This window comes from Somniosus microcephalus, chromosome 13, assembly GCF_052327205.1.
Source record: "Somniosus microcephalus isolate GS21.2 chromosome 13, FLI_Smic_1.0, whole genome shotgun sequence".
Taxonomy (NCBI): domain Eukaryota; kingdom Metazoa; phylum Chordata; class Chondrichthyes; order Squaliformes; family Somniosidae; genus Somniosus; species Somniosus microcephalus.
The window spans coordinates 25,558,920-25,585,257 of NC_140999.1; the positions used below are offsets into that span (position 1 = coordinate 25,558,920).

The 26,338-nt window shown below is 42.0% G+C and overlaps 1 protein-coding gene across 2 annotated transcripts in view; it reads left to right on the plus strand.

Annotated features, from left to right (window-relative positions):
- rexo1 (REX1, RNA exonuclease 1 homolog) overlaps positions 1-26,338 on the plus strand; it is a 102,319-nt gene that overhangs the window by 30,806 nt on the left and 45,175 nt on the right. For both annotated transcript variants that reach the window (XR_015080534.1, XM_086004653.1), the window contains exons 3-8: positions 6,853-6,948; positions 9,061-9,265; positions 12,718-12,881; positions 17,826-17,960; positions 19,460-19,583; positions 23,203-23,328. Coding sequence is in view for 1 of the 2 variants with exons in the window: in XM_086004653.1 (XP_085860779.1) it covers positions 6,853-6,948; positions 9,061-9,265; positions 12,718-12,881; positions 17,826-17,960; positions 19,460-19,583; positions 23,203-23,328 (850 nt within the window). In the remaining variant the exon portion in view is untranslated. The remainder of the gene's footprint in view (positions 1-6,852; positions 6,949-9,060; positions 9,266-12,717; positions 12,882-17,825; positions 17,961-19,459; positions 19,584-23,202; positions 23,329-26,338) is intronic.

The window sequence follows — 26,338 nt, forward strand, 5'->3', positions numbered from 1 at the left end:
CCTGTGTGTGGCACAATGTTGATACTCCAGCATACTGCACCATTCTACTTTTCTTGAGATTCAATCCATTTTCTTTCTTTCCTTCCTTCCATACTAAAAGTGGTATGTCTATCTGTCACACTTCTGTCATTTTGAACTTTTGTTACACCTCAAAGGAGAGTACCAAGGGATGCAAAGGATGTCTGTACTCTCTTGCTTGACCTCCATGAACCCACAATTTGACTTTAACCGCAGTGCATCCTCAGATTCACCATAAGCAACATCGCAGGAATTTCCTGCGTAGTAGTAATTATTATAGAAACATTACATATGGGTGTCCTTCCTGTCTGCCAGATTCCCACATAACCAAATTTATTGTGATTCATTCATATTTAGTTTATTTTTAGCAAGGAGAAGGCAAACCAGTCAAGTCACTGAAATACTTCAGAATTTTTAAATCTGCTTTTTCCCTCTCAACTGCAGACTTTAAAAAAGAAAAAAATGCATTTTCTAATTTGCTTAATAAAAAAAGCTTAAACAATATTTCAGCTTGCCCATAATATTGCCCTTTTTAATTGGTTGAGTCGATTAAATCTGTTTCCCCTGAGACCTAACCCCCCTCAGAAGAATGGGCTGAAGTTTGGCTCGGAGATGTCGGAGCAGCGCCCTTTTCTTCTCTTTCCCATCCCCTTACTAGTGCTCAACCCAGGACTGCTCTCCCAGTATTGTCATACTCCAAGACAGTTTTTATCAGTGCTGCCAGACAACAGGAACAAACCCCCACCTGTTCTGAAAGCTCAGGAGAACTTCAGTGCTGCTTAGTGTCTCAGTCGCCTCCAATGCACCTTTAAAAATCCCAGAATATCATGTAATAATACAATTTGACTTCATTAAGTTATTGCAAAATAGTGACATTGCATAACCCTATTAATATAAAACAGCATCCTCCAACTTACCATGAGCAAACCCATGGAGATCCAGTAGTGAACTTTCTAATGTCAAAAATATGGTTTTAAGCAACAAATTCAAAAATATTTTACAATAACCTGATTTTATCTTTAATATACTTATTAAAGTTTTTACTTGAAGACGTCAGCCTTTCCTAAAAGTTTGGGCTTGGACTTTATACTGTTGCCAAGAACATTGACTTTATACGGCGAAGGGTGAACCTGCAATCTGAGCTGTGCAGTATGAACAGTTTCCTAGCCAGAATGTCTTGTAGCCTTTTGACTGACCTTGGCAATTGCACTTAACAAAGACAGTCCAAACCAATGTTGTGATCTGCAGCATAAACACCAATTAAACTTTGACCCCACCCAGTGTTCACTTGTGAACAGTTGGAGTCTGTGACCTTAAAAGGGCAGTTTCACCTCTGCAGCAGAATAATGCATTCTGCATTATATGGGGTAAGGCTCTTGCCATGGGTTGACCTGCAGGCTAGAGTATATGCATAAGGCTTAATCCATAAAGATCAGGGCATAGTCCACCACTGGTGTTCCCATTCCATCCTATTGAATGCTTTCTCTTTGTTAATGGTGAACACCAGGGCAATTTCCAGGCAGTTGCTCACTATATGAATAATAATAATACAGCTAATATTGTTAAAGGAGCTTTTATGTTCAATCTGGGTTTTCTTCTTGTAAGCCATTTTGAATGACAGAAGCTATTGGTTACTGGGCAATCTTTCTTCCTCATAAGATCTCACTTCAGTCTTCAAAAATGGCAAAGAAACTCATCGGACCACATTTTAAATTTGGACAAACACTGAACAAGAAAATAATCTAACTGATACATTTACAGTAGAAAGTGTTAAAAAAATTAATTCCTTGAGTAGGCAAAATAAGAATTGATAACATTTAGAAATGCAGCCATTTTCAAACTTGCAATCGTTTCTGGCTGTTTGCTTTTAGTGGTTTCTTCCCTCCAGCCTACAGTTGAAAGACAGTTTGAGCTGCCCTAGCAACACACGTATCAAAATAAGCTTGATGTAGGAATGCGAGCTGCAATCATATTTTCTTCTTAAATTGCTTACTTATAATGACTACGTTTTAAAGGGACTGTCACAGGTAAAACTAGACAAAAGTACATAATTTTATCAGTGCCTTTTACAAGCAAATTAATTTTAGTCATAGACCTGGAAAAAATGCCAATATCCTCAACACCAAGTTAATTATCTCTCTTGTCTTTCTGGGTTTGGCTTTTTCATTTTTAGCTAGTGTTTTTATAAAAAAAAAAAAAAAAAAAAAATTCAGTCTCTGGATATGGGTGTCACTGGCAAGGCTGACATTTATTGCCCATCCCTAGTTTCCCTTGAGAAGGAGATGGTGATCTGCCTTCTTGAATTGCTGCAGTCCATGTGATGGTGTTCGTACAATGCTACTGGGTAGGGAGTTCCAGGACTTTAACTCTGCGACAATGAAGATCAGGATGGTGTGTGACTTGGAGGTGATGGTGTTGCTATGGCCCTACTAAATGGTGGAGGTTATGGGTTTGAGAGGTACTGCTGAAGAAGCCTTGGCAAGTTGCTGCAGTGTGCACTGTAGCCTCGGTATGCCGATGGTGGAGGGAGTGGATGGGGTGCCGATCAAGCGGACTGCTTTGTCCTGGATAGTGTCAAGCTGCTTGAGTGTTGGAGCTGCATCCAACCAGGCAACTGGAGAGTATTCCATCACACTCCTGACTTGTGCCTTATAGGTAGTAGAGAGGCTTTGGGGAGTCAGGAGGTGAGCCACTCACGGCAGAATACCCAGCCTCTGACCTGCTCTGGTAGCCGCAGCATTTAGGTGGCTGGTCCAGTTCAGTTTCTGGTCAATGGCAACCCCAGAATATTGATAGTGGGGGAGTCAGTGATGGTAAAGCCATTGAATGTCACGGGGAGGCAGTCATGCTCTCTCTTCTTGGCGATGGCCATTGCCTGTGATATTTATGTGGCGCGAATGTTACTTGCCATTTATCAGCCTACACTGTAGGCTGCAATATTGTCAGAATTGTCTTGATGGTTTTTCACTTCACTGTCTGGAGGTCTTTAGTGGTCTGTTGTTTCTCAGTAAATTGATGAGCTTTGTGTAGATGAAGAGGGAAGAATTTTAAGTCTCCCAATGGGACAGTGTTGAGTCTCTTGAGCTCCTTGCAAATTGAAATTGGGTCTCCTCTAGGAGGAGTGTAACTGGGAGGAGATACAACAGAATTATGGAGCTAATAAGTTATTTTTGGTTTTTTTCCCCCCAAGGAGTCTTTGTTCTATGCCTCCCACTCCACCATGACATAATTGGTAATTAAGCTGAAGCGGGAGGGTTGGTCTTCCCCAGGTACTAAGAGTCCTTCATATAATTCATCCATTATTGCCAAACCTGTGTTTATAATTGATACACAATATTGTATAGTGTACTGAACATTTGACCATGTCTTTCTGATGGTGAAGCTGCTGAGTGAACAGAGGGAAGATTTAATTGATGGTTGTCACAAACTGATCACTGAGTGTTTTCACAGACCTACCAATATCACTGCTTCTCTTGCCGTGACTTAAAATAAGCAGTAAAAAGCTACGTCTCTATATGCATGCTCTGTTTGCAGTCAGTTGGTGCATGCAAGTTTTTTTTTGATAGATATGTATGTAAAAACAAAATTGCAGTCAACACCTGATCCAGATAGATCATGAAAATGGCTCAGGTGGGAAACCTGACTCCTTTTGTAGCTTGCTCTAGTGTAGAATAAATGTGGCTTCAGCGGCAGAAGGGAGAAATGACAAATGTTTGACGTGCTATAACAATAGCTGATATTATATTTATAGATGTAAAATAAAATGTCATGACTTCAATTTTTATTGCTGCAAGTTTCCATTTAGGACCCGCCACTGTTTATAGCTGAAACATTGACTTTAGAAAATCTGACGTGAACCCACAAGGCAACTTTCATATTTTTTGACTTCATTATGTTCATTCATAATAAACTAGAGCTGAATCATTTGAATATCAACATATGGATGGGAAAAGACCATCTTGTCTGAAATTCCTCAACGCCCTGAATCACTCAAGCGAGCACTAGGAAATCTCACGAACTTATGAGTCTCCCATTCCCAGCTACCCTGCAAGTTACCTTTTATTACTTGAATTTACCTCCTCTCTCAGTAACATGTCTGACTCCCTTTAGAAAGGAATCCATACACACTGCATGCTTTGGTAATCTCTTGCCAAGGATGATGACTCTGGAAATAAATACTTCCTAGCATCTAACCTAACTCTCTGCCTATGTGTTTTATAATCATGTCCCCTAGTTTTCATATCCCTATCATTCTCAATTAGCCCATCCAACGCGATGGAATCTATTTCCTTAATCATTAAAAAAATGTTTTCTCTCAGACTGCATTTCTTTAATGAAAATAGCCCAACTCCGGGAGCCTATCTCGATAGCCAATAGATCTAAGAATGAGAATTATTTTGGCTGTCCTCTCCTGATATTCCCTAGCCTATGTGGGAACCAAAAATGAACACGATACTCCAAATGTGGCCATATCAAACTCTTGTTCCATCTAAGTGTAGTATTAATTTTCTATTTCAATAAAACCCAAAGCCTTGTTTGCTTTCAACAATAACTTGTATTTATATAGCACCTTTAATGTAGTAAAACGTCCCAAGGCGCTTCAGGAGTGTTATAAAACAAAAATTGACACCGAGCCACATAAGGATAAATTAGGGCAGGTGACCAAAAGCTTGGTCAAAGAGGTAGGTTTTAAGGAGCCTCTTTAAAAGAGGAAAGAGAAGTAGAGAGGTTTAGGGAGGGAACGCCAGAGTTTAGGGCCTTGGCATCGGGGATGCTCGAGGCCAGAATTAAAGGAGCACAAATGTCTTGGAGGGTTGTGGGGCTGAAGGAGATTACAGAGATGGGGAGGGGCGAGGCCATGGAGGGATTTGAAAACGAGGATGAGAATTTTAAAATCTTTCTCCAAGGCCTCGTCTCATTACTTATGAACCTTCAATGATTAATGCATTATGATCTCCCAGGTCCCCCTCTTCATTAACTTTTAGTGGGTACACTAGCATTGTATACACATGCCTGGAGTTTGCCATTGCATTTATTCACATTGAAGAACATCTACACACAGGCCCACTTCCCGTAACTTAACTAAATGAACCTGTACTTAATTTGATCTAAATTCCCAGCCCCCTCGCACTTTTTTTTTGTTATCTGCAAACTTGTGATTAGTCCCATTAACACGCGCGCATCTAAATTATGAATGAAGATGACGAACGGCAACAGCCCTGACACAGCCCCGCAGCACTCTTTGTAATCTGACTCCATGCAGATCTCCTATTGATAACCCTCTTCCTATGAGATTGCAACTAATTTCCTATGCAGCATAACATCGGACTGCCAGTCCCCCACAAAGAAATCTGACCAGTTTTTTGCTGACTGCTTTCTGGAAACCGAGGTATACAACATCAGCTAGATTGCCACCATCCACTAATTTTGGTCATTTCTTCAAAGAACTTCATCAGGTAAGTGAAACTGGATCTCCATTTCCTAAAGTCACTGAGATTCTCTACTAACTGCTGATCTCTCCAGGTGATGATGAATCCCATCCTTTATAATGCCTTCCAACATTTTCCCTACAGCCAATGTCCGACTAACTGGGACTTGCCAGAGAGAGTGTGCTGTCTTTTCCAGTCCTATTCATTTCTGCACCTGGCCTATAATTCCCAGTCTGATTTCTTCCTCATCTTAAATATTGGAACCACGTGAGGCGAGCTTCCCTTCAGTGCATTGGAACACTACCAGACCGATTGAATGTATGTCACTGTCTCGCATAATACGTCTCCAACTTCTTTCGACACCCTGGAGTAAATATCATCAGGTCCAGCAGCCTTATTGGCCTTAATCGCAAACAAGATCATTCACTTCTATGGAATTAATTTTAGGAGCTCCCGTATCTGGGACTGTTGGTACTGTAGCATTTTCAATACTGAGAAAAGATGCAAAGTATCCCATTTAGCATGTAAGCCATATATTGGTCCTCAAACCTAAACCACCCTGCTAAATCTCTAAGGGCCTATGCAGCCCTTAATCACGTTCTGGCTTCTGACATAACTTGGAAAAAAGCTTTACCGTTGTTATTCCATCTATCTGCAGTCCTTTTTTCTAATGCCATTTTTCTGGTGCTGTATTGTAGAAGCCATTGAAAAATGTCCAGCACTGTGATGTTCTGAAGTCGGGCCCTGCTCCAAATATCGACCAGTTTTTTTTCTCTCCGCGGTTGCTGGATGAGCTGTTGTCTATATCCAGCATTTTCTATTTTTGTTTGATTTCCAGCATTTTCAATTTTTTATTTTTGCTTTTTATTACTGGTAGGTTATTCCTTAAGTATGAGTTCAGTGTACAAACTGATGGTGGGGCTGACCCTTGAGTTGAGCTCTGGCAGAAGAATGACTATGCCTACAGTTTTAAATGAGTAAAGAAGTAAATTGGTGGCAGTTTCTTGTACTGTACTTTACAAACTTAGTTTGAAAGTAGGAATATTCCTCCCAAGAAGAATTTATGTAAGCACTGCAGTTATTCAGCTATACAAAAGCCTTAAATACATTGTCTGGGGTTTTTCCTGGTGTTCAGTTTTGCACATTAACTTGTAACTTGATATTGCACAGCATAAGGTGGGTGGGCGGGGGGAATTTCCTTTGTGCGCTATGTGTAACAAAACCATAAACTCATTTGTTAAAAGTAGGCTTCTGATTCTGTTAGATGTAGCATATAGGAAATTGCCATCCCCATTTTGTCTTACTAAAATGTGCATGAAAGTGTGTGTTGTGAAGTGCAGAAGGGCTGTACTTCCACGACTTTCAAATTGGTACTAAGCAAATTTTTGTGTTTCATAATATGTAGGTGCCAGTGGAAAGTAATGAAGAAACAGAATCCAGTCTAACCACACTCTTCCCGGGGCAGAAAAGGAGAATTTCACACGTTTCAAAACAAGAAAATGTAAGTGAAATGATATCCCATCATGTTTTTGGGCTTTAAATATTTAGGTAGCTTCATCTGTTTATTCACCCTGTACTAGATTTGCTGTTTCAACCAGCATCAAGGTCAAGAGTGCACTGCAAAAACGATTTGCAAAAGTGAATATATTTGCTTCTTGCATACCCATCTATCCATTACAGAAAGTTGTGCTGAGAAACATCACTTCTGTAGTAAACTGCTGTGCAGCAGTTGAGTATTCCCAGTTTTTAAAGGGTTAACTTTACTTCTCAAAATTAGCTGATCATTTCGATAATGTGTGTTAACTTGATACGAATTAGGACTTTGTTTGATAGCTTAGTGAATAACCACATTGATACTGACCAATTCAGACCAGGAAGATCCTAGATTCAACTGTTGGCTTGTGCAGAGTTCGCTGACCTCAACAGGAGTAGTGATTCGAACACTACAATCGCCTTTGACCCTAGGCTAGGTAAAGGAAAATTGACCCCTGATTGGAAGTGTGTGAATGTGGTGTTAAACTCCGCAGTGATGCCCTTCAATTGTGTGATGTCCCAGAAGGTTGCCACTTCCTGTGGTAGCTTACCCCACCACAAGTCACTACCTTCAGGAGACGGGCAAGGGGAGAATGTTGGCAAAAGAAAAATGAACTGCACTTGCTTTGTATCTTGCACTGTTTATCATTTAAACAAACATCAAATTGAGCAAAATTTGTATATCATTCTTGCATTTAGGAATGTTAACTTGTAAAACTGCCCCATCTATACCATGGATAATCTAGCAAGTTGGTAAGTAGCTGACTGATATTCTCATAGAGCAATTTTCCTTATGTGCATTGGCCATTGCACAAGTGACTGGTAACCATGAAACAAGTGTGGCACTAAAACTAGTTTTCTGCGTGCATCAGGTAGTGCTGTTAACTTGCTGCTCCAGCATGAAGCCACAGTTTATTGTGGCCACAAAGCTACATCTCGAGTCAAATTTTGGAAACCGTCAATTTCACTATTTGCCACTACAAACAGGGCATGAGTCATCCAAATAAATATCTCATTCAACAAAATTAATGTATGGATCTGCCATATGTTTGAAATATTAAACTATCAATGCTTAAAATATTCAACAATAAACCTTAAAAACAAAAATAATAACATTAGGACCTCTGTATATTTTTAATTTGTGTGCTTGTCAAGGCTGGTGCTGGGGAATGGAACACATCACATTTTAAGCACCTAGGTGATTTAAAGCAAAGGAACTTTCCTGAGCTCCAACTTCAGAAGAACATTCTCTACTCAGCAGTGACATTTTCAGCAACTAGCTGTTCACCTATGAGTGACATTGTCAATTGATAGTTTTGTAGGACCATGCCCACTGGAATTGGATTAAGATTAGTCATTTCACCTTTAAAGCTATTAGAAGTTAATTGCATTAGTCCAGGCTGGATTTGAATCAGATGTGTGTATGCTGGCAAGGGGGCATTTATTGCCCATGGATAGTTATGCGCACCACTACTTTCTCAGTTCAACTGGTGGTACGCTGAACCACTTCAGCGGGCATTAAGATTCAAGAGGGATTTGAGTCGCATGTAGGCCAGACCAGGTAGCAGTAGCAATTATTCCACCCTGGCAGTTTTTGTGGTCACTTTATTAAATTCTATTTCACAAGTTAGGGAGAAAGGAACAGAAGGATATGTTGATGGGGCTAGAAGGGTGGGAGGAGGCTCGTGTGGAACGTAAACACCGGCATGGACCTGATGGGCCGAATGGCTTGTTTGTGCTGTAAATACTATGCAAGTTGCCATGGTGTGTTTTGAACTCTCGACTTCTGGGTTGTTAGTTCAATACCATAAAGTCCACGCTAAAATCCACGCATCTAGGCTAAAATTAGTGATTAATCATTCCACTGAAAGGTTACTTTAGTAGTATAATGGCAGTAGTACCTTTTTAAAACATGATGATTTAGACAGATTTGAATAAAATTTTGCTTCTCAAGCTTCAACTTGGAATGTAGTATAAAATGTGATTGCAATTTTGCATTTTAGAGATGGTGGGGGGGGGGAAAAAGAACCTTCTTGCAACAATAAGGATGCATGTGACAACTAAATTTATTTTTCTTCAGGTGGAACCAGCCAAACCAGTCATCCGCCCTTTTCGTAGATTAACTGCCCAAGAGGTTTGTTATCAGCGGAGTCGGATGGCACAGCAGCAAGCGGCACAGCTGGCAGCAGTGGAAAAATCAGTTAGCACACCTCTCACCAATCGAGGGGAGAAGAGGAGAGTTGCACATAAGCCAAATGCAGAGATAATGCTGTCAGCAAAACAATGTAAGCTGCCCTTTCTGTTTTTTGCATAACACCAAATGTAACTCTTTTAATTCAATTGTATTCATAATAATTCCCTAGAGTAATTTTGTGGTTCCGCTCCCTTTCACCTCTGATCTGAGATCAATTTGCTCTTCCATGTGTCTCTGGGCCTGCATTCATGTCCTCTGGTTGTTGACCATAAAAACATAGAAAACATAGAAACATAGGAGCAGGAGTAGGCCATTTGGCCCTTCGAGCCTGCTCCGCCATTCAATATGATCATCGCTGATCCTCTATCTCAATACCATATTCCCGCTCTCTCCCCATACCCCTTGATGCCTTTTGTGTCTAGAAATCTATCTATCTCCTCCTTAAATATATTCAGTGACTTGGCCTCCGCAGCCTTCTGTGGTAGAGATTTCCACAGGTTCAGCACCCTCTTGTGAAGAATTTCTCCTCATCTCAGTCCTAAATGTCCTACCCCATATCCTCAGACTGTGACCCCTCATTCTAGACCCCCCAGCCAGGGGAAACATCCTCCCTGCATCCAGTCTGTCTAGTCCTGTCAGAATTTTACACGTTTCAATGAGATCCCCTCTCATTCTTCTAAACTCTAGTGAATACAGGCCTAGTCGACCCAATCTCTCCTCGTGTGACAGTCCTGCCATCCCAGGGATCAGTCTGCTGCACTCCCTCTGGCAAATATATCCTTTCTTAGGTAAGGAGACCAAAACTGCACAAAATACTCCAGGTGTGGTCTCACCAAGGCCCTGTGTATAACTGTGTAGTAAGACATCCTTGCTCCTGTACTCAAATCCTCTTGCAATGAAGGCCAACATACCATTTGCCTTCCTAACTGCTTGCTGCACCTGCATGTTTGCTTTCAGTGACTGGTGTACAAGGACACCCAGGTCCCTCTGTACATCAACATTTCCCAATCTATCACCATTTAAATAATACTCTGCCTTTCTGTTTTTCCTACTGAAGTGGATAACTTCAAATTTATCCACGTTATACTGCATCTGCCATGTATTTGCCCACTCACTCAACTTGTCTAAATCACCTTGAAGCCTCTGCATCCTCCTCACAACTCACAATCCCACCTAGTTTTGTGTCGTCAGCAAACTTGGAAATATTACATTTGGTTCCCTCATCCAAATCATTGATATATATTGTGAATAGCTGGGGCCCAAGCACCAATCCGGGATTCTGTTTTTTTTTTTCTCTTTCTTGCTCTCCAACTAAAGAAGGCAGCAAATGCAAATATGAAGTAGGGTTATGTCACGCAGTAAGTGAAAAGGCTCTATTAAAAGTGAACTTTGTTATTACAACTCTTAGCTCTACAATTTTGGAATTAGCAGCTGCTTATGTGAGGAATAGGAGATGCAGACTCTCACTCTGTGGTGTAGTATGTTACAGCGTTCTTGAGAGTTGCTCTTGAGATAGACATTGATTAGGATTGTGACCCTAATCACCCTCTCAACATTAGTTCTGAGTGCAATTTTTCCACTTGTGTGACTGGTATCATTCAAACTATTTTTGAATCTCTGATGCTATAATGGTAGCAAAGCCAACTCAGTCTCTATTTCCCTAAGTGACTCATTTAAGGATATGCCTCCAAAGGGTAGTGGAAATCTGGGACTCTCTTTCCACTCCCTCCCTCCCCCCCCCCAGCAAAAAAAAGTGCTATTGAGGCTAGGAAAGTTGAAAATTTCAAAATTGCGATCGATGGATTTTTGTTAGGCAAGGATATTGAGGGCTAAGAACATAAATAGGAGCAGTAGGTCGTCGTACGGCCCCTCGAGCCTGCTCCGCCATTCAATAAGATCATAAGAACATAATAGGAGCAGGCCAATCGTCCCCTCGAGCCTGCTCCGCCATTCAATAAGATCATGGCTGATCTGATCCTAACCGCCAATCTACTATCACAGAACCATCTCCTGAATCTAACAGAATTAGACACACGAAATAGGAGCAGGATCAGGCTACACGGCCCCTGGGCCCGCTCCGCTACCCACAGGGCCATGACCGATCCGAACCTAGACTCATGTCCAAATTCCTGCCTGCTCCCCGTAACCCTTAATTCCCTTTACTGACCATTGACCTCAACTACACTTTCCTGCCCGATCTCCATATCCCTCGATTCCCCTAGAGTCCAAAAATGTATCGATCTCAGCCTTGAATATACCCAAAGACTCAGCATTCACAGCCCTCTGGGGCAGAGAATTCCAAAGATTCACAACCCTCTGAGTGAAGAAATTCCTCCTCATCTCAGTCTTAAATGGCCTACTCCTTATCCTGAGACTATGCCCCCGAGTTCTAGGTACTCCAGCCAGGGAAACAACCTCTCAGCATCTACCCTGTTAATCCCCTTCAGAATCTTGTATGTTTCAATGAGAGCAGCTCTCATTCTTCTAAACTCCTGAGAGTATAGGCCCATTCTATACAATCTCTCATCATAGGACAGCTCTCTCATCCCAGGTCAAGGAACCAAGCCATTTGGTTCGGTAACCCTCCATACCATTGCCTAACAAAAAGATGGAGTTAAAATATAGATCAGCCATGATCTAATTGAATGGCGGAACAGGCTCAAGGGGCTGAATAGGAACTCCTGCTCCTATGTTGCTATGTTCCTTGCTTTGGTACCTTGTCAAAACAACCATTCTTTATGTATGAGCCTGGACAGTGAACATTAGCAGACTATTTTGCCAAGAGGAGCATCACAGATGATCTGATCCTGTCCTCACCTGACATCTGCACAACACACACTTTTTTGGTAACTGGTACAGGAAACTTTGTGCTATCCGGCACCGACGGGACCGAGCTGTTGCCATCCCATCAAAACTGCTGGACAAACCAGCGCTAATGTTGAAACATACGGAGATTTTGAGCTCCGTATCTGGCAACAAACCCTGTTGCTTAGCAACAGCTTCTAAACAGTCGGCTGTACCTTGCAAGCGTCTCTGTAGCTTAGCAACAGCTTCAGCGAGACCTTGCAGAGCTTGACTGTTGAGAAAAAAGCAACGAAAAGAAAAAAACCCGAATGAAACGGCTCCTGATTTTTGCCGGTGGCTCGAGCTTGCTGGACATTTAGCCTCCGGATAACACAAAGTTTCTTGTAGTGTAAAGCCTTTGGGAGCAGGAGCTCTGGTGCCTAACTTCCTCCCAGCTCTGTGGCCCCAAGGCCAATTTTAGGGGCCCCTACCAGCATCTTTTCTGAGGTCAAATTACTCCACACAGATTCAAGGTCACACCTTTGACTTTCCTAGGCTGCATTGATTGCTGTGCAAATGCTTTTCATCTTATGAAAATAGTGAATAGTAAAAATGTATTGATTTATGCTGTCAGAAGTATTGTGTTCATGTCTAAAGATACACTTGTGAACTTTAATTTATTATCCTGTATAAATGGTGTACGGGTATAATATTTACTGTCGAATTGTCAGACTGTTTAGTGTGTTTTGTGTACGTTAGCTCCAGTGAAGCAGAAAATGGAATCTTTAAAGAGAACTGTAGTATCGCCTAATAGTCCAAGAAACAGGAGCCTCAGTTTCAAACCTCAAACTACTGTTGGTATGGCATCAAAAACTGTATCGACTACAACACAGAAGAGGATAGCTCATGCTCCCTCTTTGAAGGTAAACTTTCATATGCTGCCTCCATACATGCTACAAAATAGAAAGCTGAGAATTTAGAAAAGTTGTGTAACAGTAATACAATAGCAAAATACTGCAGATGCTGGAAATCTGAAATACAGGAAACTTTGATATCCAGCACTGACGGGACCGAGCTGGTGCCGTACCATCAAAACTGCCGTACAAACCAGCGCTAATGTTAAAACATACGGAGCTTTTGAGCTCCGTATGAATCAACAAACCCTGTTGCTTAGCAACAGCTTCAAAACAGTTGGCCGCAGCTTAAAAGCGTCTCTGCAGCTAAGCAACAGCTTCAGCTAGACCTTGCAGAGCCTGACTGGGGGGGGGGAGAAAAAAGCAACGAGAAGTTTAAAAAAAAAAACTTCTAGGAAACGGCTCCTGAATTTTGCCGGTAGATAGAGCTTTCTGGACATTTAACCTCCGGTTAAACGAAAGTTTCCTGTAACAACAGAAAATGCTGGAAATACTCAGCAGGCCAGGCAGCATCCGTGGAGAGAGAAACAGTTAACGTTTCAGGTCTGGGACCCTTCATCAGAACTGATGAAGGGTCCCAGACCTGAAACATTAACTCTATTTCTCTCTCCACGGATGCTGCCTGGCCTGCTGAGTATTTCCAGCATTTTCTGTTATTTTAGTTGTGTAACAGTGCTGCTCTCACTAGCTCCTGACTCAGGTTCTCTTGCAGCAATTAGTTTGAAGTTATTTTTTTCTCTGCGTCAAGCTACTACCGTCGTTCAGTTATTTTTTCCGATATCTTCCTGTTTTCTTCCTTGTTAAAGGTGATCTGTTGTGCTGTGGGGTTTCGTTCCATTGTTGTCAGTAGCACTTTGGAACTTCTGCCCTGCTTCCCCTGTGTGCCATGTAAACAACTCCATTCTCCACATTCTACTTTGCTTTAAATTTTCATTCTTCGTAACACAACATTGCCTCTCATTAGCGGCTACATGGCGGTAATTTTCTGTCCGCCATCTGGTCTGAACTTTTATCTATTATTATCTCCAGTGCGACAGATCAGGGATCTGTCCTGTTTCAGTCACATTGTTGAAATGTTCAATAAAGGACATGTCTGATGCATCTCCTTTGGAAAACAAAATTCAAGAAAATGATCCCCCGCCAACAGCCACTGAGAATTTGCATGCTTTGGGGAAAATCAGTTTTAAAAGAAAGGTGCAAAAGCAGATGCTGCCTGACCTGTGTATATCCAGCATTTTCTGTTTATATTTCAAATTTCCAACATCTGCAGTATTTTGCCTTTGTTATTAGTGTTAATATCTATGTTGCTATCATTTAGGTAATGCTGTCCTGTCTGGCTGCAAGCACCTTCTTTTGAAACCAATCTTTCCAAAGCATGCAAATTCTCAGTGGCTGATTTCCTTGCATTTTGTTTACCAAAGCACAGGAAACTCTCTCTTTACCGGCACCGAAATAACTGGAAATCTCTGAACTGGCAAAATTCAGGAGTAGGTTTAGGTAAATTTTACTTCATATTCGTGGCCGTTCCCGACCTGTGGCTGTGTAATCGGGGTTCCTGCACTTGTTGCTAAGCAACAGGGACACTTGGTCTGTGGCCAGGGTTCCTGCAGCTGTTGCTAAGCAACAGGGAAGCCTGGATTTGTTGCTGTGTACGGAGCTCTCGTACCTTTTAACTATACCTCTCTGTAATCCAGACTTTTTGATAAACCGACACCACGCCGGTCCCATCAGTGCCGGATAAAAAAGAGTTTCCTGTAGATGTGTCGGACAATCCCTTTTTGAACTTTTCAACAAATGTGACTGACGGATCAGAGATCTGTTTCATGTGAGACTCTTGCTTTAATCTGTCTTTATGGGAATTTACAGATTGCAAGTACTCTAAATTAGTTACTGCATGCTGAGAGAATTTCTGCTGTCTTTGCCTCTCTAATGAGAAGGTAAGAATATACAATGAACTTTGCTGGACAAATAGTCGATTACTACCTGACGGCATCTGGGTAACTGTTTCCAACTGCACCTAGGTGATGGAAATAATTAGGATCACCAGGCCATCAGTTGTTTGCATCTGTTAAACACCTTTGCCAATTATCCAACCACGTGGTCCTGCAAGCATGGCTCCCACATTCCAGCTACGCCCTTATATATGTCGGAAAGTCTGTGTGCTTTTTTGGTGATTGACCGATTCATGCAATTGTGAAGCGTACCCGTTTGACATTGCTTTAGCTCCGTACTGACGTTAAAATGATAAGTATACCTGCAACCGGTAGCATTGACTTTTTAGAATATTTCTACTTCTCCAGACAACTAACAAGTTTGTTAGTGCTCCACAAGCCTCCAGTCTTGTGTCAAACCTTAATCATAGACATCTGGTCTAAAGTAAGAGTGATACTTCTGTGATCTACTAGAGCTTTGAAACCAGGGCTTTAAATTAAGTAAATAATAAAATCTAATGGAATCTGCTGTATTTATTCTTGCTTCTGTTTAGTTTCACTTAAACTTGGCTTGTAGTTGTAGCTTGGGTGATAGTCGATCATAGTGGCGTTTGTCCGTCAGTAAGATGTTTCAGGAGAGTGCAATGAGTTTCTGTACCATGTCCAGTACATACCTTAATGGTGAAAAGAGTTAATTGTTTGCCCTGTGGCCTGCTATCCCAGATTAATTCACAGGTAAAGTCAAATTTCGATTCATAGGGAGTGTGGCCGCTTGCTGTGGAAGTGGCATTTTGTAGAGGACACTAGAAAAAGTATCTGGAGCAATCTCTAATTGTAACAGTGACTAGTTCTGTTTCTATTTCATACACTCTTCGCATGTGGTACAATGAGAACATAAGAACATAAATAGGAGCAGGAGTAGGCCATACTGCGTCTCGAGCCTGCTCCACCATTCAGTAAGATCATGGCTGATCGTCGACCTCAACTCCACTTTCCCGCCCGATCTCCGTATCCCTTGATTTCCCCTAGAGTCCAAAAATGTATCTGTCTCAGCCTTGAATATACTCAGACTTAGCATCCACAGCCTTCTGGGGCAGAGAATTCCAAAGATTCACAACCTTCCGAGTGAAGAAATTCCACCTCCTCTGGTCTTAAATGGCTGGCCCCTTATCCTGAGACTATGCCCCCTAGTTCTAGACACTCCAGCCAGGGGGAACAACCTCTCAGTATCTACCCTGTCAATTCCCTTCAGAATCTTGTATGTTTCAATGAGAGATTCTACACAATCTCTCATCATAGGACAGCCCTCTCATCATCATGAGAATCTTATGGTTCCTCTGACTTGTCTCTAACCACATGTCAGATAGGATTAGTGCAACATTTGTTATAGCTCCTTTGTGATAGTAATATTTTGGAGTACCAGTGAAGTTTGTAATGACGACTTTTTTGGAAAATTCAGTCAGAATTGCAGGTATATTTGGACCTTACAACTGGTACAGTTTGCCATAATGACCACTTTGCAATAGTAGCTCCATCAGTGTGACATTTCTGTTGTGAACACCAACCATTATTGTGTCCCTTCTGAGTACCAGAATTAGTGCCAAAGTATGATTGTTTCTCTCTGGCCTTTATTCCACTCGTCCAAATTTGCGCTTTATTCAACCTACGGGGGGGGGGGGGGGGAGGGAGGGGAGAGAGACTTTCATTCCGTCAGTCTAGCACAAATTGCAACCTAGATTCCTAAAAGGACATTTTCCTAACTTATTCCACCCAATTTTTCTTCCTGTCCTCCCTCAATCTGAAGTCTGCATATCTAAAATAAATAATGATAGAAAGAAAGACTTGTGTTTATATAATGCCTTTCACATCTTAACAGCCAATGAATGACTTTTAAAATTTATTGACTGTTTTGTAGGCAAAAGCGGCAACCAATTTGCACTCGGCAAGGTCCCACAAGCAGCACTGAGATAAATGAACAAATAATCTGTTTTTGTGGTATTGAAGGATAAATGTTGGCCAGGACTCTGGTAGAAGTCCCCTTTTTAAAAAAAAAAAAAAAAAAAAAAAATTGTAGTCACTGACCTGAATATTCTATTCTTTTTATCGCATATTGACTGCTTTTTGGAAATAACATTTATAAACTCTTTCTCCCCCCCCCCCCCCCCCCCCCCCGCAAGACAACTGAGAGAATGACCACTTCTTGCAATTTAAATTTGTATTGAAAATGTATTTATTTATATGTTCAACATGCAATGTATTTACAGATTGCACTGCGATGTCCCATGCAGAATAACTAGTGGCTAGGGGTATTGCTGCATTTTCAGGAGCAGCATTGTTATAGGAGCAGCTCCTATAATATTGTGAACTGTTAACCGTGAAGCGTTGATCATTTTATACAATCATCAGTATCCAGAAGATTGTGTAGCAGTTTTGGTGAAACACACCCAGTTAACTGTTTTGTATGATATTGGTGCATCCATGTGTGCTAAGTTGTACACTTTCTTCCATTCCCACCAGCATTGAGTTTTTCCATTCTGATTTGTATTTTGCACTGCCTTGTTCAATGATGCTGTCACCTTCATTTGACTAAAGACAGAACAATACTTGCGACATGAAATCATCAGCTTTATCAAAACATCAGTGAGATGCCGAGGTGCTCACACTCAATTTCTGGATAGGTGATACATATTTAGATGTTTGCTGAAAGTAGAGGAAGAGTAGTGTGTACTACAGGATTAACTCACATATGGACTATACTTTTTTGAAGCAAAAAAAAATAGTTTACACTTGGGAGGGTTGAGAGGTGTGTCCTATTATTGAAGTCTCTTTTTTTTCCCCCTGAGGGAGGGTTCAAGTTTGTAGTGCAGTATTTACACAAAGCAGCCTACATTTGCATCAAAATCATGTTGGCTCTGCTATTGGAGAAGTTGAAAGGTCTAAATCTGTTGTACAGATTAGAAAAAGCACCAGGAACTAAATACTGTAAAATTATTTTCTGTACTGGTTTTTTTCTGCAAATTAGTTAAGCATGAGGAGACCAACAATTCCTTCAGAATATGGCTCCAAAGTTCCAACAAATGTGAGACAACGATATTTGAATGCCTTCATCGATGAATGTTTGAAATTCTGTGGATCTGAAGAAACAGCCTTTGACAAGGTACAGATTTTATATTTATAGTACATTTTATTGAAATAATTCAAATGATTATCTGGCAAATGCGCACCAATCCTAATAATGGAGCTCTCTAAGAATGTAATTAAATTGCTAAAAGCTTTTTTTAAAGGAGCACATGTCAAGTGATCTGCTATTTAGCATAAATGTGCTTGTTTTAATCTGGAGCTGCTCTTTGAATTAGTCCTTAACTAATTAAATAACAATGTAGTTATTATTTTCTCCTTATTGTCATAAAATATAACTTAAAAATGTTCAAAATAGAAGAGAAATATAAACTAGTGTTATGAGTATACAATCAATAACAACTTGCATTTATCTCGCACCTTTAATGTAGTAAAATGCCCCGAGATGTTTTATCAGGGATATAAAGCATAGTGCTAACTCATAGAAAGGGAATTAGAAGAAGTGGCAAAGAATTAGGTTTTTAAGAAGGCTTTTAAAAAAATGTAGAGAGAATTAGAGAAAGCAGGGGGGTTTGATGAGGCAGTTCCGGAGGATGAGACCAAGATGGCTGACTGCTCTGCCAACAATGGTAAGGCAATAGAAAGGTAGAATCTGGGGACCAAACAATTCAGGAGGGGGTTGAGGAAGTTGTGGAGACAGGATTGGAAAAGGCTGGGGAGGAATTTCAAGATGGGGGCAAGGATTTTAAATTCTATATTTTGGGGGACAGAATTTTTAATTCTTGCAAAGTGTTGTGCGCACAACTCTTTTTATAGTGTTAAAATAAAAAATGCTGTTTAATATCAGGAAATTTGGAACTTTACCCCAGTTATATTTGCTGTCTTAATTCTGATTTTGAAAATAACCTGGTAAATTTGAAAATGACCTGTGAGCCTGTTACTTTACTGTAATTACTATCGACTGAATAAATGCAGGTTAATCTTGCTACAGTAGAAAATTGGAACCTATGCCATCTATCTATCTAATATTTTATCCTACATATATGTTGTATCAAAAGAAAGCTGATGATCAGGGAAGTGTCATAGGCGTATTTACTTTTTGGTCAGACAAAAATTGTTCCGGCAGTATACTAAACGTTCAAAAATCCGCTCATTAGCAGTTGACCAATCCTACCGCTCATTAGCGTTGAGTGACGTGATGGTTGACCAATCCTACAGTTCAGTGACCTGATGGTTGACCAATCGGTGCGTCACGGGCGGGACCTAATCCTGCAGCCTCCCGAAACTTCGCTGCCATTTTTTCCCCTGCTTTTCCTCAACAGCGAGCGGGGCAGCTGCGTCGGCCCGCCGGAGCGGGAGGTGAGTTGGGGTCACTCGGGCCGGGCCTCTCAACCGCTCGGCCCGAGATAGAGCGGGGGAGCGGCAGCCGCTGGCCGTCAACAGCGCGGCCCTCTAAACTGCCCTGGCAACGCCAGGCCCCCCTAGCTAGTATAGATATATTTTTATGGTTGTATAGTTAATTGTTAGACATAAGGTATACATGACCAGCTCTGTGATAATTCCATTTCAATGTTGCAGGCTTTGAGTGAAGAGAAGACTGTCTATCACCGAAGTACCAGTAGAACAGTGTACCTGAATGTGGCTGTAAATACCTTAAAGAAGTTGAGGAGTCAAAATGATACCATGCCATCGCCTAACAACAGTATGTTGCTATATGATGCTGATTGGTTTGCTTACCATCAGGCTATAGTACTTTTTTCTTACCAGTGTTCTCCCCTTCCCCATCCCTCCTGAAGGCATTGATTGCTTAGTAAGGTATGGTTTCACTGGCGGCCTCTGGTAACTTGTCCAAGTGTCTGGTCACAACGGAGCCTCTGTGGTGATGGTCTTTTGCCTGTTTGACCTTGGATTAGCATAGATAGCCCAATCTTCTCTTCAAATGGCATCCACAAGTGCATTTGAACAGCAACTTCCATTTATATAGTGCCTTTAATGTAGAAAAATGTCCTAAGGCATTTCATAGAGATGTAACCAGACAAAAATGCATGCTGAACCAAAGGAATTATTAGGAGGTGACCAAAAGCTTTGTCAGATAGGTGGGGTTTTTAAGGAGGGTTTTAAAGGAGGAGACTGAGCTGGAGAGGTTTAGGGAGGGAATTCCAGAGTATGGGCCTGGACAGCTGAAGGCACGACCATCAATGATGGAGCAAAGGGAGGAGGAGTCACAAGGCTGGAATCTGAGCAATGGAGAGGGGGGAGGGTGGGTAGGGGAGCGGGTCATTGTGGTCTGGAGGAAGTTACAGAAAAAGGAAGGAACAAGGCCATGAAGGGATTTGAACATGAGGATGAGAATTTTAAATTGGAGGCTTTGAACTGGGAGTTACTGTAGGTCAGTAAGGATAGGAGTGATTGGTGAGCAGGAATGCATGCAGGATAGGATACAGGCAGCAGAGTTTTGGGTGAACTGAAGTTTAAAGAGCATAGAAGATGAGAGACTGGCCAGCAGAGCATTAGAATAGTCGAGTCTGGTGGTGACTTGGGCATGGATGAGTTTCAGTAGCAGATGGGCTGAGGCAGCAAGGTGGTAGCAAGGCAGTCTTTTGTGATGGAGAGGATATGGGGTTGGAAGTTCAGCTTGGAGTTGAATAGGGCGCGGTGGTTGTCAACAGTCTGGTTCAGCCTAAGATAGTGGCTAAGGTATGGACTTCATGGTGGGGATTGAAGACAATGGCTTCAGTCTTCCCAGTGTTTAATTGGGGGACTGGATGGCAGAGAAGCAGTATGACCGCACAGAGGCAGTTAAGGGGTCGAGACAGGTAGAGCTAGGTGTCATCGGCGTACATGTGGAAGCTGATCCCGGGTCTTTGGATGACATCACCAAGGGGCAGCATGTAGATGAGGAAGAGGAGGGGGCCAAGAAAACATTCTTGGAGAATTCCAGAGATAACGGTGTGGGGGCAAGAAGCGATGCCCTGCTGGAGATACTCTGACTGACTACAATTAGCTAAGTAAGTGTAGAACCGAGTGAGGGCCGTCCCAGTGAGCTGGACAGCAGAGGAGAGGCATTGGAGGAGGATAGTCTGGTTGACCTTCTCAAAGGCTGCTTAGAGGTCGAAGAGGACAAAGAGAAAATGAACCACGGTCACAGACACAATCATTTCTGACTTTGACTAGTGTTGATTTGGTGCTATGGTAGAGGCAGAAACCTGATTGGCAAGATTCAGACGGGGCGTTGTGGTAAAGGTGGCACTAATTTTGGAGTCAATAACACCATCAAGGACTTTTGGAGAGGAAAGGGAGATTGGAGATAGGGTGGTAGCTGTAAGGACAATAGGGTTGACGGTGTGTTTTTTGAGGAGGGGGGTGATGGATTTGAAAGGGAGTGGGACAGTAGCTGGGAAAATGGAACCATTTACAATGTTAAGCTAGCATGGGGCCAGGAAGGGAAGTTGGATGGTCAGCAGTTTAATGGGAAAGGGGTCAAGGGAGCAGGAGGCGAGTCTCATGGACAAGATAAGCCTAAAAAGGACATGAGGTGAGATCGGTGAGAAACTAGAGAAAGACGTGGGATCAGGGCTAGAGAAAGACGTGCGATCAGGGCTAGGGCAAGGGAGAACCTGGGAGGACATTTGGTTTGTTGGGTAGCAGCAGAGGTAGCTGAACGGATGATCTCAATTTTAGGTGACTGAGGCCTGAGCTCCTCCCACTTTTTGGAGGTGAGGGGGAAGGGCTGAGTTGTTTAACGCGATAGTGAGTGAAGCCCGATAGTGTTTGATATCAACCAGATCTGGTGATGGATGGCTAAACTAGTCGTGCAACAGACGCATTCAAGTCTGCACCACTTGTACCTGAGGGAGTGAAGGTGGGACATACTAGGGGAATGACTAAGATGGGGAAAAGTTTTGCTGGGGAAAGGGACATCAGAGGTAGATGTAAGGCAATAGATGGATGGAAGGACAAAAGCTTGGTATTAGGCAGCTTGAAAATGCAATGGCAAGTGTCTTGGGAGAGTATTTCTACCAGGTGAAGACTTAGAAGGATGTGGAATTTGGGTGGTGAGGGATACAAGGGAGTGATCAGAGATGTCTTTGTCATTGGTTAAGACCATGAAAGTGGAGGGGTCATGCGAGATGGCAATACCAAAGGGGTGTCCATGAATATGGGTAGGAAAGCTTATATGGAGCGAGTGATTTATGAAGGACGGGATGTCGGTGATATCAGAGGAGCGAAGGCAAAGTGAGTTGAGATGGTGATTAAAATCACCGAGTATAAGATGTGCAGTGCAAAGGCTGCGGGAGGACGTCTTGGGAGAAATTCAGGGTGGAACTGGGAGGGTATTGGAGAACAAGAATTTTAAAGGAGCGATGAGAGATGTGAAACCAGGTGAGGTGTTTGAAGGAAGAGAAGGTGCCAGATGACCAGGGAGGGGCAACCATGAAATTTGGAGATAATGGCTAAACCGCCACTTTGGCAATTAGGGCAGGGAAAGTGACGGAAACTATAGCCAGGTGGGGAGGCCTCAATAAGGGGCAAGATGTCGCCACCCATGAGCCAAGGTTCTGTCAAAGCCACGATGTCTATGCTTTTGTCTACAATAAGGTCATAGATGGAAGGGCCTTGTTTGCGAGTGAACAGACATTCTGGAGTGAAATGTGGAGAGGGGCAGTGATTGTTGATCCGCTGGCAGAATCTAAGGGGGCAGTGGTGGGTGCCAGCAGAAATTGCTGGAGAAGCCCTGTTACAAGTTGGGCTTTTCCCCAAAACTGTAAGTGCACATCACGACAGCAGCTTCCATAAGCTAGGTGTTTAGTGGACTAGTGTTCTAAATTTGAATCGTTTCAAGTGACACTAGTCTGCTTGCATTTTACGCTTTCCACATATTGCTTGCTAAACTGACTTGAGTTTTTGCAAAGTCCCAATTTATTAAAGGGCCAAGTTAAGTGGGTTTATATAATCTACGTTTCACACTTTGCGCACTTCAATTAGAGGTGAAGTGTGAAATGCGCGGGATTAATAAACTACAAATCAATAGGAGTATCAAGATTGTGTCAACTGACATCACTCAGAACGAGACGTCTGTTATTGATACAACAAGCATTGGTTCTGATACAATTACAATAGAGAAAACTGTCGGTAGAGAGAAAACTGATGGAAAAAATAGAGGCAAAATTCCTCCACCATAGAATTGTAATGCATTGAAGTCTCTGGGAATAGTTTATGCTCCCTCCTAGAATTATGCTGATTATAGGCAGTTATGAGTACTCTGAAAGGGTTGTGATGAATCCTATTTCAATACTGACTGTGTATATTCACTCTATCAGAGACTGCTATTGTATCTACAAACAAGAGAGTGCAGTCACATGAAACATTGCTTGGGGGAAAGTTGGCCATGAAGACAAGTTACACTCTAAATAGATCTGGAAAGCAGCAAGATGTTGAACTGAAGGGTAAGTGAAGGTTTCTCTGATCATCAAACTGAACGCATTGGTTAGGCTGTGTGGTTTGTAAGTCAAAATGTGAAGGAAGAAAATTTAGTGACTGCCAGACTCATATCGATTTTTATCCATTCTTACTCAAACTTCTAAGAAGGAACCTGTGGGGTCATGTGATAGTGTATTAGTACTCCCAATGTGCTGTGCCATGGAATTATTGTGCCAATGATTCTCAGCACAGTGGATTGCTGATCTTGGCCATGATGTTGGGGAGGTACTGAATGGAGACCAGATACTTTTCACCAGCAAGAGAAGAAATTGGTAGGTAAGTTAAATCTGGCCACCTATCAAAGAAGCACTGGCAGAAGATGAGTAGCAGATCCCCTATCTGCCCCCATGGTATGATGTGTTGTACAATAAAACTTTTGAAGATTGGAAGAGCATCTAGGCGTGAACTGCAAAGGCTGTAACCTAGTTTGTGTTCAGTCTATATTTTAGTGCCATAAAATAATGAGCTAAAAGTATCTGATGGTTATATTTCTATTTGGTCACTAAGTCGTGAAAGGAGAACAAAGGGGTTTGAAGAATTGTTCAAAAGAAGACGACAAACGAACTGAGATAATGGGGCCAGTGTTCAAAAGTGTGAGTTGTTACACAAGTGCATTTTGTAATTACATGATTAGATTCTTTTGAGAAAAATTGCTGAATTTCACTTGGTTTTCCATTTCTAGATAATTAAATGGAAATAGCTACCATTTTCCCCAATTTTGTTTGCTTTTCTTGGTATGTCTTCATCCTCCTCTCTGAAAAGACTGATTCTTGGCATATGGCTAGATGAACACCAGTCTTTGTCCTTGCTCATCTAGCAGTTCATGACTCTGAATGCTGGCAGGTTATTTTACCATGGGGCTATCACATTTTAGCCTGATCCTGTCCCCACACACTGACTTTCTAGCAGTAGTTGCTGGATAACAGTCGCGGGTAGGCAAAAGACTCATTGGGACTCTATAGAAAAAGGAGTGGAGCAAAGCTGTCCACAGTGAATTGATTGTGGACTTGTCTAGTGATCCAGTGGACAAACCAGTGGGATAGGGTCCCCCAAGATTGTTGTGGCTCTGTATAGTTTGTGGTGATCTCAAATCCTTAATTGGAAGTTACAGGGAGAGGCGTCTGTCCCAATTACAGTTCTGGTGCATGCCAACTCTTGAACAGTTTTTGGGACTGCGCAGAGAAGGGATGAAAGACACTGGTCCTCAATGACAGCAAAGTTCCAATGAAGTGCAAGTAGTGTATGGTGTTTCTAAACGGCTCTCCATCATTCAAAGCCCGCAAGCATGCATTGGAAGTGTTTCTTTTGGCTCGTTTGCAGCATCCAGGATCAAAGTGTGGGGTCGATTTTATGGCATAATGTGGAAACGGTTGCAGGGAGCGAGGTCTTCAGCTTGCACTGACCAGTCCCTCCACAACATAGAGAGCAAGGTAGCCTGTCAGCAGGCATGTCTTTTGCTAAAATTCCTTAAATCTGGACCTGAATTAAACAGTTAGTGACAAGTAAGCCTAGAATGAGGCACTAAGCTTGGATTCTAGACCATCAAGAAATACAAAAGTGAGGAAGTGATTCTTTAGTTGTACAGAGCCTTGGCCCGACCCCATCTTCAGTACTATATTCAGTTTTGGACAACAAACATCTGGATTGGCTTTAGAAGGTGGTACAGTGCAGATTCACTAGAATTATACAAGGGATTACAGGTTAAATTATGAGGGCAGGTTGCATAAACTTGGTTTGTATTCCCTTGACTTTAGAAGGTTGAGGGGGTCTTTAAAATGATAAAAGCATTCGATAGGGTAGATAGAGAAACTTTTTCATTTTTGTGGGGGAATTCAGAACAGTGTGGGGGGTGGTAATCTTAAGATTAGAGCTAGGTCATTTAAAATTGAAATTAGGAAACACTTTTTCCACACAAAGGGTAGTGATTATATAGAACTCTCTTCCCCCAAAATGATGTGAATGCTGAGTCAATTGAAATTCTCAAGACTAAGATCGCTCGATTTTTGTTAGGTAAAGGTATCCAGAGAAATGTAGCAAAGGTGGCTCAATGGAATTGAGGTACATACCAGCCATGATCTGATTGAATGGTGGAACAGGCTAAAGGAGCTGAATGGCCTTCTCCTGATCTTATGGATACCTAAGCCAGCCAGATCCACGGTATTCCAGAACCCTGTGGATCAATTAGCCTTGCTCAGGATGGGACCTGAAATGGTAGCACTGTCACTGGCTCCAGCACACTCTGCAAAGGTTTCCAGGAGGGAGTGCTGACCTTGGAAAGAAAAGACTAAACAATCTCTGGCCACTTCAGAAACTTGAAAGTAAAACAACCATCCGAACCCCCTTGGACAAGTTGGACAAGCAACAGGTAGTCTGCTAGTGCTCGGTGCTGTTAAACAGTGCACTTTTAGTTGTTTGAACTTCCAACGGTGTACCTGTGCAAACATCAAGGTGCTCGAGCCTTGGCTTTTGCCAACTTGTGCCTAGGTTTTCCAGGCTTAGCTAAGAGAGGTCTATTGCAACAAGGAGCGAGTGTGCACTGTATCGGGCAAAAATAGACTCCACATGTGGATTTCTTGGCAATTTGACTTGAAGACTCCTTCACATGGTGACTGATTTCCACATCTGGCTGACCAAATAAAAAGTATCATAGTATCTTCTTGGTCAGTATGATTCAGTGCCATATCAGACAGTGCATTACACAGAGCAATTGGGAAGAGGAGCTTTAGTAATTTAGGAAGGAAAGATTGTCTTCAGTAATACAATGTCTCTGGATTTAAAAAAAAAAAAAAAAAAGTTTTCAAATCTTCCTGCTATTTGTATGGTAAAGGTCTTGGTACACAAAGAAAATATTGTGATCAGTGATAACATGCACCATACACGCAATATTGTCTACTGCCAGCAGTGTTTGTCACTTGCTTGTTGCATGTCTGCACTACAGACCATCTGAATAGCAGATGACGCTGTGGCAGTTTTGAA